This window comes from Camelus dromedarius, chromosome 34, assembly GCF_036321535.1.
Source record: "Camelus dromedarius isolate mCamDro1 chromosome 34, mCamDro1.pat, whole genome shotgun sequence".
In the NCBI taxonomy this organism is placed as follows: domain Eukaryota; kingdom Metazoa; phylum Chordata; class Mammalia; order Artiodactyla; family Camelidae; genus Camelus; species Camelus dromedarius.
Window position 1 is genome coordinate 924653 of NC_087469.1, and position 13702 is coordinate 938354.

General features: G+C 37.3%; 1 protein-coding gene across 4 annotated transcripts in view; it reads right to left on the minus strand.

Annotated features, from left to right (window-relative positions):
• The window catches only part of ALKBH8 (alkB homolog 8, tRNA methyltransferase), a 128834-nt gene that overhangs the window by 14612 nt on the left and 100520 nt on the right, over nt 1-13702 (minus strand). For all 4 annotated transcript variants that reach the window (XM_064482006.1, XM_064482008.1, XM_064482005.1 and 1 more), the window contains 2 exons: nt 10619-10725; nt 86-237 (listed from right to left, as the gene is read on the minus strand). In XM_064482006.1, the coding sequence (XP_064338076.1) occupies nt 86-237; nt 10619-10725 (259 nt within the window). The remainder of the gene's footprint in view (nt 1-85; nt 238-10618; nt 10726-13702) is intronic.

Genomic DNA, 13702 nt, shown 5'->3' on the forward strand with positions numbered 1-13702 from the left:
GCTCTTCCCAGTTCTGATGGGACTTTAAAAGATTTTCATACTGGATTTACTCCATTTTACAGTAGGACCAAAATTATATACTTACGACAATTACACGGTGTGTGCCTCACTTTCCTAAATGTAAATGATGTCCGTATTCCTCGCTTGCTTAAAGTTAAGTCTTCAACATCACCGGTGACAACTCCGCTCTTGTGACCCCTGGATGCCTGAACAGTATCAAATTTTCTGGGTGTGATTCTAAAAACAATAGTCAAATTAATTTATTTAACACTGTATTAATAAAAATATTTTAGGTCCTTTAAAAATATTAAGGGAACAGAATAAATCCAGAAGAATATAGTGCAAATATCTATATTGGGCTCCCTGAATTGCTAAGCATTGTAGAAGAAAACAAAGAAATAGAAGTCTCTGTCTTTTAGGAAATTATCCGCAGGGTAATCATTAAAAGAATTTACAACTAACAAACTATTCAAGGGGGAAAAACAGAATAATAACAAATATTTAATTAATACCAATTACAAGAAGGAAAAAACAAGGAACAGATGGGACAAAGAGGAAACAGACAGTAAATTTAAATCTAACATTGGTTATTATGTTAAATGTAAAAGGACTAAAAAAATCCAATTAAAGAACAGAGAATTTTAGACTGGTATCCAACTACATGCTGATTACTAGAGACATATATAGATAAGGACATTATAGATAAGGACAAAGGATGGTTGAAAATAAAAGAATAGAAAAAAAAAGGTACACAAAAAGCAAATCTTCCATATATACCTAGCAAAAACAAAAGAAAAGTGGTACAGCTAACTAATCAGAAAAAGCAGACTTTAAGGCAATAAGTATTAAGAAAGAATAAAAAGGAACATTTCATAATAACAGTCAATCCAACAGAAAGCTATAAAAACCTATATATATATATGCACCTAAGAGCACAGCCTCAAAATAATAAAAAGCAAAAAGTGAAAAAAAATCTAAAAGGAGAACCAGAAAAATACATAATTATCATTGGAATTTCTAATATATCTATCTCAGTAAATGATATCTAGTTGAGAGTCAAGGCCATCAACATCAGAAAATAACAGACAATGAGGGGAAGAGAGTATGATTAATATGGATACAATAAGTAAGGAGAGGGAATAATAGCTCAAGTGGTAGAGTGCATGCTTAGCACGCAGGAGGTCCTGGGTTCAATCCCCAGTGCCTCTGCGAAAATAGCTAAATAAAATAAATCTAATTACCCTTCCCAAAATTAAAAAAAAAGAGAGTTCTTTAGATACAGACAGACAGACAAGACAGACAATAAGTAAAACAAAAATTAAAAAATAAAGACATGTACAAGTCATTTGCAGATTTTAAGAAAGTTTAAAGGGAATCTTGGAAGTAAGATCAAATTTTTGAATGGGAAAAAGGAATCATTTGGTAAGAAAATGTGGTCTTTTCAAAGTTAAATTTACAGAGTGAAATGCACGGATCTTAACTGTATAGTTCATGACTTTTGACAAATGTACACAACCAGGTAGCCACCATCCCAATCAAGATACAGAACGTTTCCAGTTACCCAAGGAAATTCCCTAGAGCCCTTTTCCAGTCAATCTTTCCCCACCTCAAAGCAACCACTATTCTGATTTCTATTAGTATAGTTTTGCCTGTTCTTGAATTTCATATACAGTTGGCTTCATATTTTGTGACTGGCTTTGTCCATTCAACATAATAATTTTGAGATTCAGCTGTGTTGTTGTGTGTTTCAGTAGTTCACTTTTTTTTTTTAATTCACTGAGTAAAATTTCATTATACGAACATACCACAATTTATTTATCCAAAATCTGAAAGAAATTACACTAAATCATTAGATCAATTTAGGAACTGATATCTGAACAATGTTAAGTTCCCTATCCATGATCATGGCATCTCTAGCTGTTTCGATCTTCTTTAATTTCTCTCAGCAATGTTTCATGATTTTTCAGTGTATACGTGTTGTATATCTTTCATTAAATTTATTCCTAAGACTTAAATCTTCTGAGGCTGAGTTTTCTGCTTGATTTACTCTAGCAAGGCTATCTGCCTGCAGAAGTGTGTTTCATACTCACAGGAAATGTATTAAGCTTGAAAGATCTCAGCAAATTATTAAAAAGCATGATTTTATACTAAAGTTGTTGAAATCTCTTTTATCAAGTATCAGATACATTTACTACACATTTAGAGAAGAGGGGGAGCTCTTCCTACCATGAGGACACTAGTGCTGGCAAGTGCCATTTTTGAATTCCCCCTCTTGCTAATTAGGGCTGGGACCTGGCCCTACTCTCTGGCCAGAAAGAACCAGTCCTAGGATCCCCCAGGCCAAGTAGGTTGCTGAGCAGGGACACAGCCCATCCACTAGCAGGATGACTGCCATAGGATCCCTTGAGCCCCCAGCAGCCTGGGACCTGTCCCCACTCACCAGAGGGTCCAGGACCCCTGGCCCCTGCCTGCCCACCAGAGGGCCAACACCAGCTTTGGGACCCCCAGGCTCCCAGCCAGAGAACCCAGGATCTGGTTCCACCCACCAGTGGGCAGATACCAGCCCCAGGACGCCCTGGGCCCTGATCTACTCACCAATGAGCTGATACTAACTCCAGGACACCTTGAGCTCCTCAGATAGCTGTGCCAGGAACTGGCCCTGCCCACCAGCAGGCCAACAGTAGCTCCAGAACGCCCTAGGGCTCCCTAGTCAGCCACCTCCTGATCCTCCATCATCCACCAGCAGGCCAGCACCGGCACCAGGACTCTCCTCACCATGCAGCCAGGCATGCGACCGTGATCCACCAGCAGCAGGCAACTACCCACAAGTCCTCACAGACTATCGGGTTGGGGGCAAGCCATGCCTGCCAGACTACCCACAGCAGTCAGCTCACCACAACAGAAGGACTCATGCAGCCCCACAGAGGGCACCCCCAGAGCATACAGCTCTGGTGTCCAGAGGGGAGTGTGCTGCTGGGCCCGATAGGACATTTCCTATAGAAGCCCACTACTCTAAGATTGGGAAACAACCCAGCAAATACACAGAAATAAAAACAGCAAATTAAGCAAAATGAGGTGACAGACGAGTATGTTCCAAGTGAAAGAACAAGATAAAACCCCAGAAGAAGAACTAAGAAGTGAAGATAAACAGTCTACCCAATAGAGAGTTCAAGGTCGTGATCGTAGACATCATCCAAGAACCCAGGAGAAGACTGGATGTACAGAGTGAGAAGCTAGAAATTTTTAACAGAGTTAAAAAATATAAAGAAGAACTAAACAGAGCTGAGGATCACAACCACTGAAATAAAAAAATGTATGTTGGAGGGAGGAGAGCAGTGGTAGAGCACAAGCTCAGCAGGCACAGGGTCCTGGGGTTGGTCCCCAGAGCCTCCATCAAAAATAAACATTAAAAAAACATAGCAGAAGGAGTCAACAATAGATTAGATGATACAAAGGAAATGGATCAGAGAGCTGGAGACAGAGTAGTGGAAATCACTAAAGCTGAAAAGAAAAAAGGATAAAAAGAAAGGAGGACAGTTTAAGAGACCTCTGGGACACATCAAGTGCACTAATATTCACATCATAGGGGTCACAAGAGAAGAGAAAGAGAAGGCGGCAGAGAACACATTTGAAGACATAAGAGCTGAAAACTCCCCTCACCTAGAAAAGGAAACAGACATCCAAGCATAGGAAGCAGAGTCCCAAACAGGATCAATTGAAAGAAGCATCTACCAAGACACATTGTAATTAAAATGGCAAAAACCAAAGGTAAAGCGAGAATGTTAAAAGCAGTAAGGGAAAAGCAACAAGTTACATACAAGGGCACTCTGACAAGGCTATTAGCTGACTTTTCAGCAGCAGCTCTGCAGGCCAGAAGGGAGTGGCATCATACACTTCAAGTCATGAAAAGGAAAAAACTTCAACCAAGGATACTCTCCCCAGCAAGGATTTCATTCAAATTTGAGGGAGAGATGGAAAGTTTTACAGACAAGCAAAAGCGAAGAGGTCAGCACCTCGAAACCAGCTTTACAAGAAAGGCTAACGGAATTCCTCTAAGCAGAAAAGACCACAACAAGAAACATAAAAACTATGAAAGGAAAAAGCTCATTGGTAAAGGCAAATATACAATAAAGGTAGTAGATGAACCATCTATAAAATTAGTAGGAAGGTTAAAGATAAAGTAAAAACAAAAGCAAACATTATAAAAATAAAGTTAGGATAAAATATATTATCTATAAAATTTTAATATAAATTAAAAGGAAAATAAGATAAAACTGACTATAGTTCAATCTATGTAACCACTCCAAAAAAAAAATCAATACCTCATACAACTCAATTACAAAAAATAATCTGATTTTAAAAAACAGGCAGAAGATCTGAATAGATTATTTTTCCCAACAAAGACATACAGATGGCTAACAGGTACATGAAAAGGTGCTCGACATCACTAATCATCAGCGAAATGCAAATCAAAGCCACAAGGAGACTATCACCTCGTATCGATTAGAATGGTTATTATCAAAAAGACGAACAGTAACAAGTGTTGGCAAGGATGTGTAGAAAAGGCAACGCTTGTACGTTGTTGGTGATAATATAAACTGGTGCAGCCCTATGGAAAAACAGTAAAAAAAAATTTTTTTTTAATTTAAAAACAGAACTACTGTATGATCCAGCAATTCCACTTTCTGGGAATTTACCTGAAGGAAACAAAAATACTAACTCAAAAAGATATCTGTGGGTGGGAAGGGATAAATTTGGCAGTTTGAGATTTGCAAATGTTAACCATTATATATAAAAATAGATTTAAAAAAATTTCTTCTGTATAGCACAGGGAACTATATTCAACTATCTTGTAATAACATTTAATGAAAAAGAATATGAAAATGAATGTATGTGTATATATGCATGACTGGGACATTGTGCTGTACACCAGAAATTGACACATTGTAACTAACTATGCTTCAATTAAAAAAATTGTTTAAAAAGATATCTGTACCCCCGTGTTCACTGCAGTATTACTTATAATAGCCAAGACATAGAAACAATCAGGCACTATGCTAAGTGAAATAAGTCAGAGAGACAAAGAGAAATATTGTATGATCTCACTTATATGTAGAATGTAAAACAACAACAACAAAAAACAAACCTTATAGATACAGAAAACACATTGGTGGTTGTGGGGCAGGTGGGGTGGGATGCAGTGGGATGGGAGGAGGTGTGTGAAATGAGTGCATGTGGTCAAAAAGTAAAAACTTCCAGTAATAAAATAAATGAGTCCTGGTGCTGTAATGGTGACTATAGTTAATAACACTGTATTGAATATTTTAAAGTCTAAGAGAGTAAATCTTAAAAGTTCTCATTACAAGAAAAAAAATTTTAACTATGTGTGGATAGTTGTTAACTAGACTTAACTGGGTTAACCATTTTGCAGTATATACATTAAAATAATTAGTATGCTGTACATCTGAAACTAACAATGTTATATGTAAATAATATCTGAACTTAAAAAAAAAACAAACAGAAAATTTCCAGGCTGACAGCTGGAAACTATTTACTTTTGAAAGTAATTAATTCAGAGTATTGAAAAAGAACTATTTTACAAGTCGTAACTGAGCAGGACCCTATGGGGTCTTCCTGGGACAGCCCCCTCCCCCACATCCTCCGCTGTAGCTCCTCTCTGAAGTACCCAGATAATAAATAGTGTCCAATGCACACTTCCTGAGTTGTATTACAGATGCTACAACTGCTACCAAATGGAAGAAATTAACTACTTGATGACCATGAGCACCCATGACCTACTGGTGCCTAAGGACTGAGTATGTTAATTCCATGACACCACTTTGTTACTCCACCATCAGCCAATCAGAGAATTGTGCACAAACTGATCACATACCCAGGGATGCCCCTCCCTCACCTTGCCTTTAAAAATGCTGTGTTGACACCCGTGTAGGAGTCCAGGCTGCTAAGCACTGACTGTCCTGGACTCCTTGTACGGTGCCCTGCAATAAATGCAGCGTTTTCCTCCCCCACAGTCCAGTGCCAGCAGACTGGTTTTACTGCACATGGGCAAGTGGACCCAAATTTGGTTCCATTAACAAGAGCCTGATGTTATTTTTTAAAAGATTTTACTTCATTTTCCAAAAATTAATTTTTGATTATTGACCTTGTAAGCTACAACCTTGCTATATTTACTTATTACTTCTAGTACTTGCTTTGTAGATTTCCTAGGATTGTCTACATCTACAATCATAAAGAGTTTTACTTTTTCCTTTCAAATATGTATGATTTTTCTTTCTCTTGAATTATTATACTAAGGTATCTAATATAATATTAAATGGTAGTGATGAGAGCAGACATCCCTGCCCTGCTCAATGTTTTAGGAAAAAGCATTCAGTATTTTACCATTAAGTATGATGTTCCCTGTGGGGTTTTCATAGATGCCCTTTGTCAGATTGAAGAAGTTTCCTTCTTATTCTTGTTTGCCAAGTTTTTATCACCTGTGGGTGCTGAATTCTGTCAAATATGTTTTTTACATTAATCAAAATGATTACATTTTTTTTCTCCTTTGTTCTTTTAATGTGGTAAAATTACATTGTTCGGTTTCCAGATGTTAAACGAATCTTGTAATCCTGGGATAAACACTTAGTCTTGATGTGTTTTCTTTTTTATACATTGCAGGAATGGATTTTTTAATATTTTGTCAAGGACTTTTTTCACCTCTGAGAGATACTGGTTTGTAATTTTCTTTTGTTGTAATGTCCTTGACAAAAATGTTGGTGGTAAGGGTAACGCCAGCCTCATAAAACAAATTGTGAGGAAAGCTGCTTTAAAAGAGCTTGTGCTAAAGGCAATTTTTCAGAAGTAAAAGCAAGCAATCATTGCCTGAATTTCTACGATTGTTATTCTGACAGCTAAAAATGATTAAAACTATGGTGTTGAACAAAGTCAAGGTATTTCAGAACAATGAATATTTTGAAACTCTTATTAGCAATTCTTTTTTGGGTACTAAGCAGTTCTGTATTATGGTTCTCTGAAGTGAGTTACTTGCCTAGAGTTAAGTCTTAGGCAAAGGTCAAGCAGTACTTAACTGCTTTTGGCACCAATCTCAGATTTTTAGAAACAAGTAATCCATATGTTAAAAATAATTAATTCTTTAAATACCTCTGAACATCTTATTTCCCCTGGCACTCAAATTATAACCTAGTTGGGAAAATATTAAATAAAACCATTTTTACAGACTTAAATAATAATAGTTCAACACAATATAAAAGACACCACAAGCCAGCAGGAGACAATACAGCCTTTAAGAGTTAAGGGAGAAATTGTTTCAGGCTACTATAGTCAGAAAAAGCTTTATACATTATAAAGGAAATAAAAGTTGAGCTCTATATTAAAAACAAAGTGAAAGGAAAGGAAAAGGAAATTTACTGCAGTAAGAGCTGACAAAAGCGTGGCGGCTACAAGGCACAGTAAACATCCAGATAAAAGGGAGCAAACAAGTTTAGCTGCAACATCACAAGCACAGAGCCTGGAGCCCGACGGCCTGGCTTCTGAGCTCACCTCTGCCACTGAATGGTCTCATAACTTTGTACGAATTATGTAACCTCTGTATGCTCCAATTTCCTTTACAAATGGGGACAAAACCATGAAGAAACTTTCCACTGTCACAGTTTGAGTTAAGTGAGTTAATATATGTAAAGCTTTTAGAACCATGCCTGGCACAAAGGAAATGCTCCAAAGGCAATTTAAAAAGGCGAGCTCACACAAATTCGTAAACTACCGCATCCCACAGCCAGTCAAAGAACATAAATGAGTAAAGCAGGTGGGTCTGCAGAGAAACACACTGTTTGCCATTAAGCACACAGGAAGGCTTCATTTCAAAAAAACAAAGCATTGTCTTCCATTTTTCTTAAAGAACACGTTCCTGCTCATTCCAGCTTTTCCCCCCATTTTAAAAAGACATGTTTAAGAAATATTTAATTTCCATTTAATGCTGTTATAAGATAAAAACAGTAGTACAAGCATAGTGATAAATGAGAACTGATATGCAGCCTTAGTTCAGGGAATCATAGAAAGTGGCAGGAACTCTAAGAGAGACTGAAAACGCAGACCTCATCTAATGGCCACTGATAATCAGCCGCTGCTGCCAAGAGATACTGAATGTTTCCAGAGCTTCTCAATCTTCAAACGAAGCTGAACATTCAGATTCCTGTGTAAAAGCTCCTGATTTTCATCTGTAATCAATTTTTAAGAACGCTACAATGTTGACCACCATTGCCCCAGCCAAACAGCCTGGGTGCTATTTTTGAACCACGTGCTGGCCGTTGGCCACCTTTGATTAAGGGCATGGTGGCTGGAATAGTAAACTTGAACTATATCTAATTAAAAGTGTTTGGAATTGGCCAAGTTAATCAACCTTCTTTAACAGTGCTTTCTAGTGCTTTTTTTTAAGCAGAGAGAGCAAAATATCTTTTATCAAAGTTTATTTCTACAGTTTATATATGTTTTTTAAGTGCATTAAAAGTACTTTTTCAGTTTATTCTCCCTTCCACCCATATTCCGACGAACCCCTCAATAGTTGATACACCATTTGTTTGGTCAAGTCTCTCTCTGTTCCTGTCTCTGTGTGTCTTCCCTCCCCACCCTCCCCTCCTTCTCTCTCTCTTCTTAATACACACACACTCACATTACAGGTAATGGGTATCAATGGAAGCCTCTACAAATACTACTGAGGGTTCTTTTCCCCCTGAAAATACTGTAGACAATTTTGATTGTACAGAAGGATTTTAAAATAAATATTACCTGCAATTCACTCTTTCAGAGATCCTAGTCTTAACATTTAACAAGAAAATAATGTGATCAAAATGATGTTTAGGAGAATCTATCTATGCTACTATCCAGAATAAATTAAAATAGTTTCATCACATAGGCCCACAGAAAGTAATTTTTTATTTTGTATTTGCTGTGCTACCATTATTCTTAAGTTTAAATGTTACCAACAGTAAAAATCCTTGAATCCCCCCAAAATATAAAATGTGAGTATTCTCAAAATTCCAGGAGTACTTTAAACCATAAAATCATGTCACCATTTTCAATGACTGGAAGTGAAAATATTTTAAATGGCCATAAAAAAAAAAATCAGGCAAATTTAAGCCTCAGTGCACAAGATCAGGCCATCTGTTTTTATGGCTCATTTACAACAGGTTACAAATTCATTTACATGTTCACTTCCTTGAATTTTTATGAAAATGTGTCAGCTAAAATCTCCAAGCAGGGCAGTATTCCTAAGTGCAGAACTCAGCAGTATTTTAAGTGACAGTATGTGTAAATTGTAGCAGTGTGATGCTTCCTCCTCAAAGGCTAAACATTTCTTCCTGCCACAGTGAACAACCCATTTCTTTCAGACTAGATTTAATCAATCAAACTCTAATTGAGGGACATTCTATTAAACAAATAGCCTTCTTTAAAGTGGAAATGTCATGAAAGAAAAAGAAGAGTTGAGGATTTATTCCAAATTAAAGGAAAAGGAAAGAGAACTGACAACTAATGCAGTGCAGGGTCAAGGGCCACATCCTAGATCAGAGGAGGGAAAACCTACCATGAGGTACAGGCAGATTCTCTCCTTAACCAAACTTTAGTCAAACTCCTCTCTGCCCAGATAGTCCCCATCCATGGGCATGACCTTGAGCCCAATTTTAGCGAGAATCCTACTAAGTCAGTTTGGCCAGAATCCCCCACCCTCGATTTCCGATCATTCTTGGTATCTGACCGAATTCCCTACGGTCATCCTCCCCGCCCCCACCCCGGGGGATGTCTAACCATCCCACCTGCCTCCAGCAAGAGTCCTGCGGTACGTTCAGCCAGAAGTCCCCTCACCGCTGATGCTTCTTCCCAGTACTTTTCCATCTGCCCACGCTGCCCCACCTCCAACCCCAGGCTCTGTGCCTGTAAACTTCCATTTTCCCTTGTTGTATTTGAAATTGAGCCTAATGCTATACTGAGGTCTCTTTTCCCCTATTGCAATAGTTCCTGAGTAAGATCCGTTTTTGCTTTTTAACGGCTGTCAGGATCTGGTTTTCCCTCGATGGTACTATAAAGTACAGCCAGCAGAATCTCAAGATGGATTGTGTAAGAGTATGATGGGAGTATTTTATTAATGCTGAACTTCCTGAATTTGAAGGTTGCACTGCAGTTTCACAGAAGAGGGGCTGGCAAACATTTTCTGAAACACAGCCAGACAGCAAGCATTTTAGGCATAGAGGGCCCCATGTAGTCTCTGTCATATATTCTTTGTTGTTTTTGTTTTGTTCTTTACAATCCTTTAAAAATGTAAAACCAGTTTTAGCTCAAGAGCTGTGCAAAAATTAGGGCTGAATTTGGCCCATGAGCCATAGTTTGCCAACCTCTCATACAGACAACGTCCTTGCTCTTAAAAAATATGCAGTGAAGCATGTAAGGGTAAAGGGTCATGATGTCAAATTATTCAGCAAAAATAACGATAATATGTGAGAGAGAAATAAAACGCATGGCAGCATGGTTCAGGCAGCTCAGGAAGAAAAGGATGAGAACTCTCACGAAGCACAAGGCATCCTGTCACCAAGGTCGCTTCGGTACATACCCATGGGTCCAAAGGTATCTGGATTCTCCTGTCATCACCAACAAGCTCCGACAAGGCAACATAACTGGCACCGTGACCCCATCTGGGTGCTTAAAATCCATGACAATCTTGAGGTAAAGACAAAAACATAAAGATCAATCCAAAACATCATACGCTCCAAGAGTAAGAATGATTCATTGATTCTGGCTGTCTTTCTAGGCTAACAGAGATTGAAACATGATAATGCTTATAGAATAGCATGGCACAGGGGTTCTCAAACTTATGTGCACATGAGAATCAACTAATGACTGAAAAATACACCTAGCCCACAGAGAGACTCAGCAGGTCTACAGCGAGGCTCACGGATCTGCACTTCTAACCATCACCCTGGGCAGTTAGGACGCAGGTGGGCTGAGGAGCAGCCCTTCCATGCAAAACACCAGGGCGGCGATCAAACGCAAGGGCTCAGGAGCTGAAATACTCATGTCCTGGCTTTCTCCTTTACTGGCCGTATGACCCAGGACAAGTCATTTAACTCCTCTGTGGGACTTTTAAATGAATTAAATATATAATGGATATAAATCACAGTATCTGGCACATAATAAATATTTTAAAAAAAACCTAGCTATTATTATTCATAGGATATTGATAATTAATAATCCAAAGAGAAGGAACTATTAGGCATCCATTCTCACATAATCCATCTTATGTCTTTAAAGTCATGCAACATTTTGGATATTAGAGGCTGATTTACAAGAGATAATCAAAGAACACAGGAAGATTTTTAGTGATTGGAAATATGATCAAATATTATGAACAGCAACCTAAAAAGACACAACGCCCAAGAAAACGCTTTTGTGCTCAGGAACCCAAACACCAATTAAATGACTTCAGTCTAACTACAGGAGCATGTTATGTTAGGACGAATGTGAATTTAAAAAAGGCAGGTCACAGGCCTAAAAAATATTTTAAGTGAACACATCAATCTATTTGAAAAATAAATATGACAATCAAATATCAGTGGGATAAATATAATTTAGCATTAGTACCTTCATTAAAGGTAAACTTAGCACAGTACCTGGCATAAAATAAGCATTCAGTAACTATTACCTACTACTATTAATAATAATACTGGATCAAATAAGATAATGCACATGAAAATTCTTTGTCAACCGTATAAAATGCTACAGGTCTGACCTGGTTTTTCCTCTTTCTCATCTGCCCTTCCAATCTAAGTCTGGAAAATAAAGTAAGATGATAAAAATTTAATTTTCCAAACAATTATCTGTTCCAAATGATGTCACATAAACTCAGCGTCATACTCCAAAAGCATTCTATTTTAAAACATTACAGATGAATTCTGAAGTTTTGGGTATGAAATGTACTGATACCTGCAACTTCCCTGAAATGTATAAATAAAAGAAGATGGACTGACAGACAGATGAATAGGGATTTGATAAAGCAAATATATTAAAATGTTAACTGTAGACTCTAGGTGGTGGGTATCTAGGAATTTACTGTGTAATACTATCAACTTTTCTGTATGAAAACTTCATAATCAAAAATGTTGGGGAAGGAGAAGAAAACCCCACTGTGACTCATTTTATAAGTCAATACATATATGTTTCAATTTTCTGAGTAGACACTAAGGTCCACACATAAGAAAGAATAATAGTATATTTATTAATTATTTTATTAGAGATGATCAGTTGTGGCTTAAAGGAATACAAATTGTCTGGGTGAAAACTTTTGATGAGAAAATATTACAAGAGACTACACTGTAACTCATTCTTCAGACAAATATTTATTAATTACTGTATGAGGCATCAACGATTCTAAAAGTAAATAAGAGACATATTCTCTGCCCAAACAGAAGTTACATGTTCTGGCTAATTAATATTCAACATGTTTTACAGACTCACAGACACAGAATAGACTTGTGGTTGCCAGGGGAGAGGCGGGTGGGAAGGGATAAACTGGGAGTTCAAGATTTGCAGATACTGACTGGTATATATAAAGCAGATAAACAAGTTTATACTGCATAGCACAGGGAAATATATTCAAGATCTTGCAGTAGCTTATGGTGAAAAAGAATATGAAAAAGAATATATGTATCTTCATGTATGACTGAAGAATTGTGCTCTACACTAGAAATTGACCCAACATTGTAAACTGACTATACCTCAATAAAAAAAAATTTTTTTTAATATTCAACATGTTTTAAAAACACAAAATACATATATATTTGTGAAATTCAAACGCGTCTCCTATCAACAGAGTAATGATTTTCAAATAGGAAAATCTCAGTTTCAACACATGATTAGAATTGACAAGACAAACTCGAACATGATACTAATTAATGTAGAAATATTTGTGCTGAAATATATGTCGAGTTTCAAGGAAGAAAAATGTATTACCAAATAATCCAAATGTTATGGGAGCTATGTTAGAAAATGCAGAGAATACTTATCCATTATTATTATTGATGACCATGATTGACTTGCTGGAGAAGCCCACAGAACTCAGGAAAAGTTTGCTTACTGTTCATCAGTTGATTATGAAGGTTATGATATAGCACACAGATGAACATCAGATGGGAGAGATGCACAGGGCAAGGAAAGGAGTTCAGAGCATCCATGCCCCCTCTGGGAGCACCGCTCTCCCAGCCCCTCTATGTGTTCACCAACTTGGAATCTATTGAGATTTTTATGGAGACTTTATCACACAGGCATGATTAATTACTGACTCCATTTCCAGCCCCTCGCCCCTCTCCAGAGAATGAGGGACAGGGCTGAAATCTCTAAGCTTCTAACCATTGCCTGGTCTTTCTGGTGGCTGGCCGCTATCCATCAAAAATCATCTCTCTAGAACAAAAGACACTGCTATCACCCAGGAAATTCCAAGTTTAGGAGACTTGTGTCTAGGAAATTACAAGGGTTTTAGGAGGTCTGTGCCAGGAACTGGAGGCAGAGATCAATATTTATTTTTTCTATTATCTCACAGGTCTATAAAGTGAGAGTATAGTTTTTTTGAATTTAAGGAAATAACTTTTATTTATAAAATTAAATGTATATTTTCTATGAAAATCAAATTTTCCTTAAAACA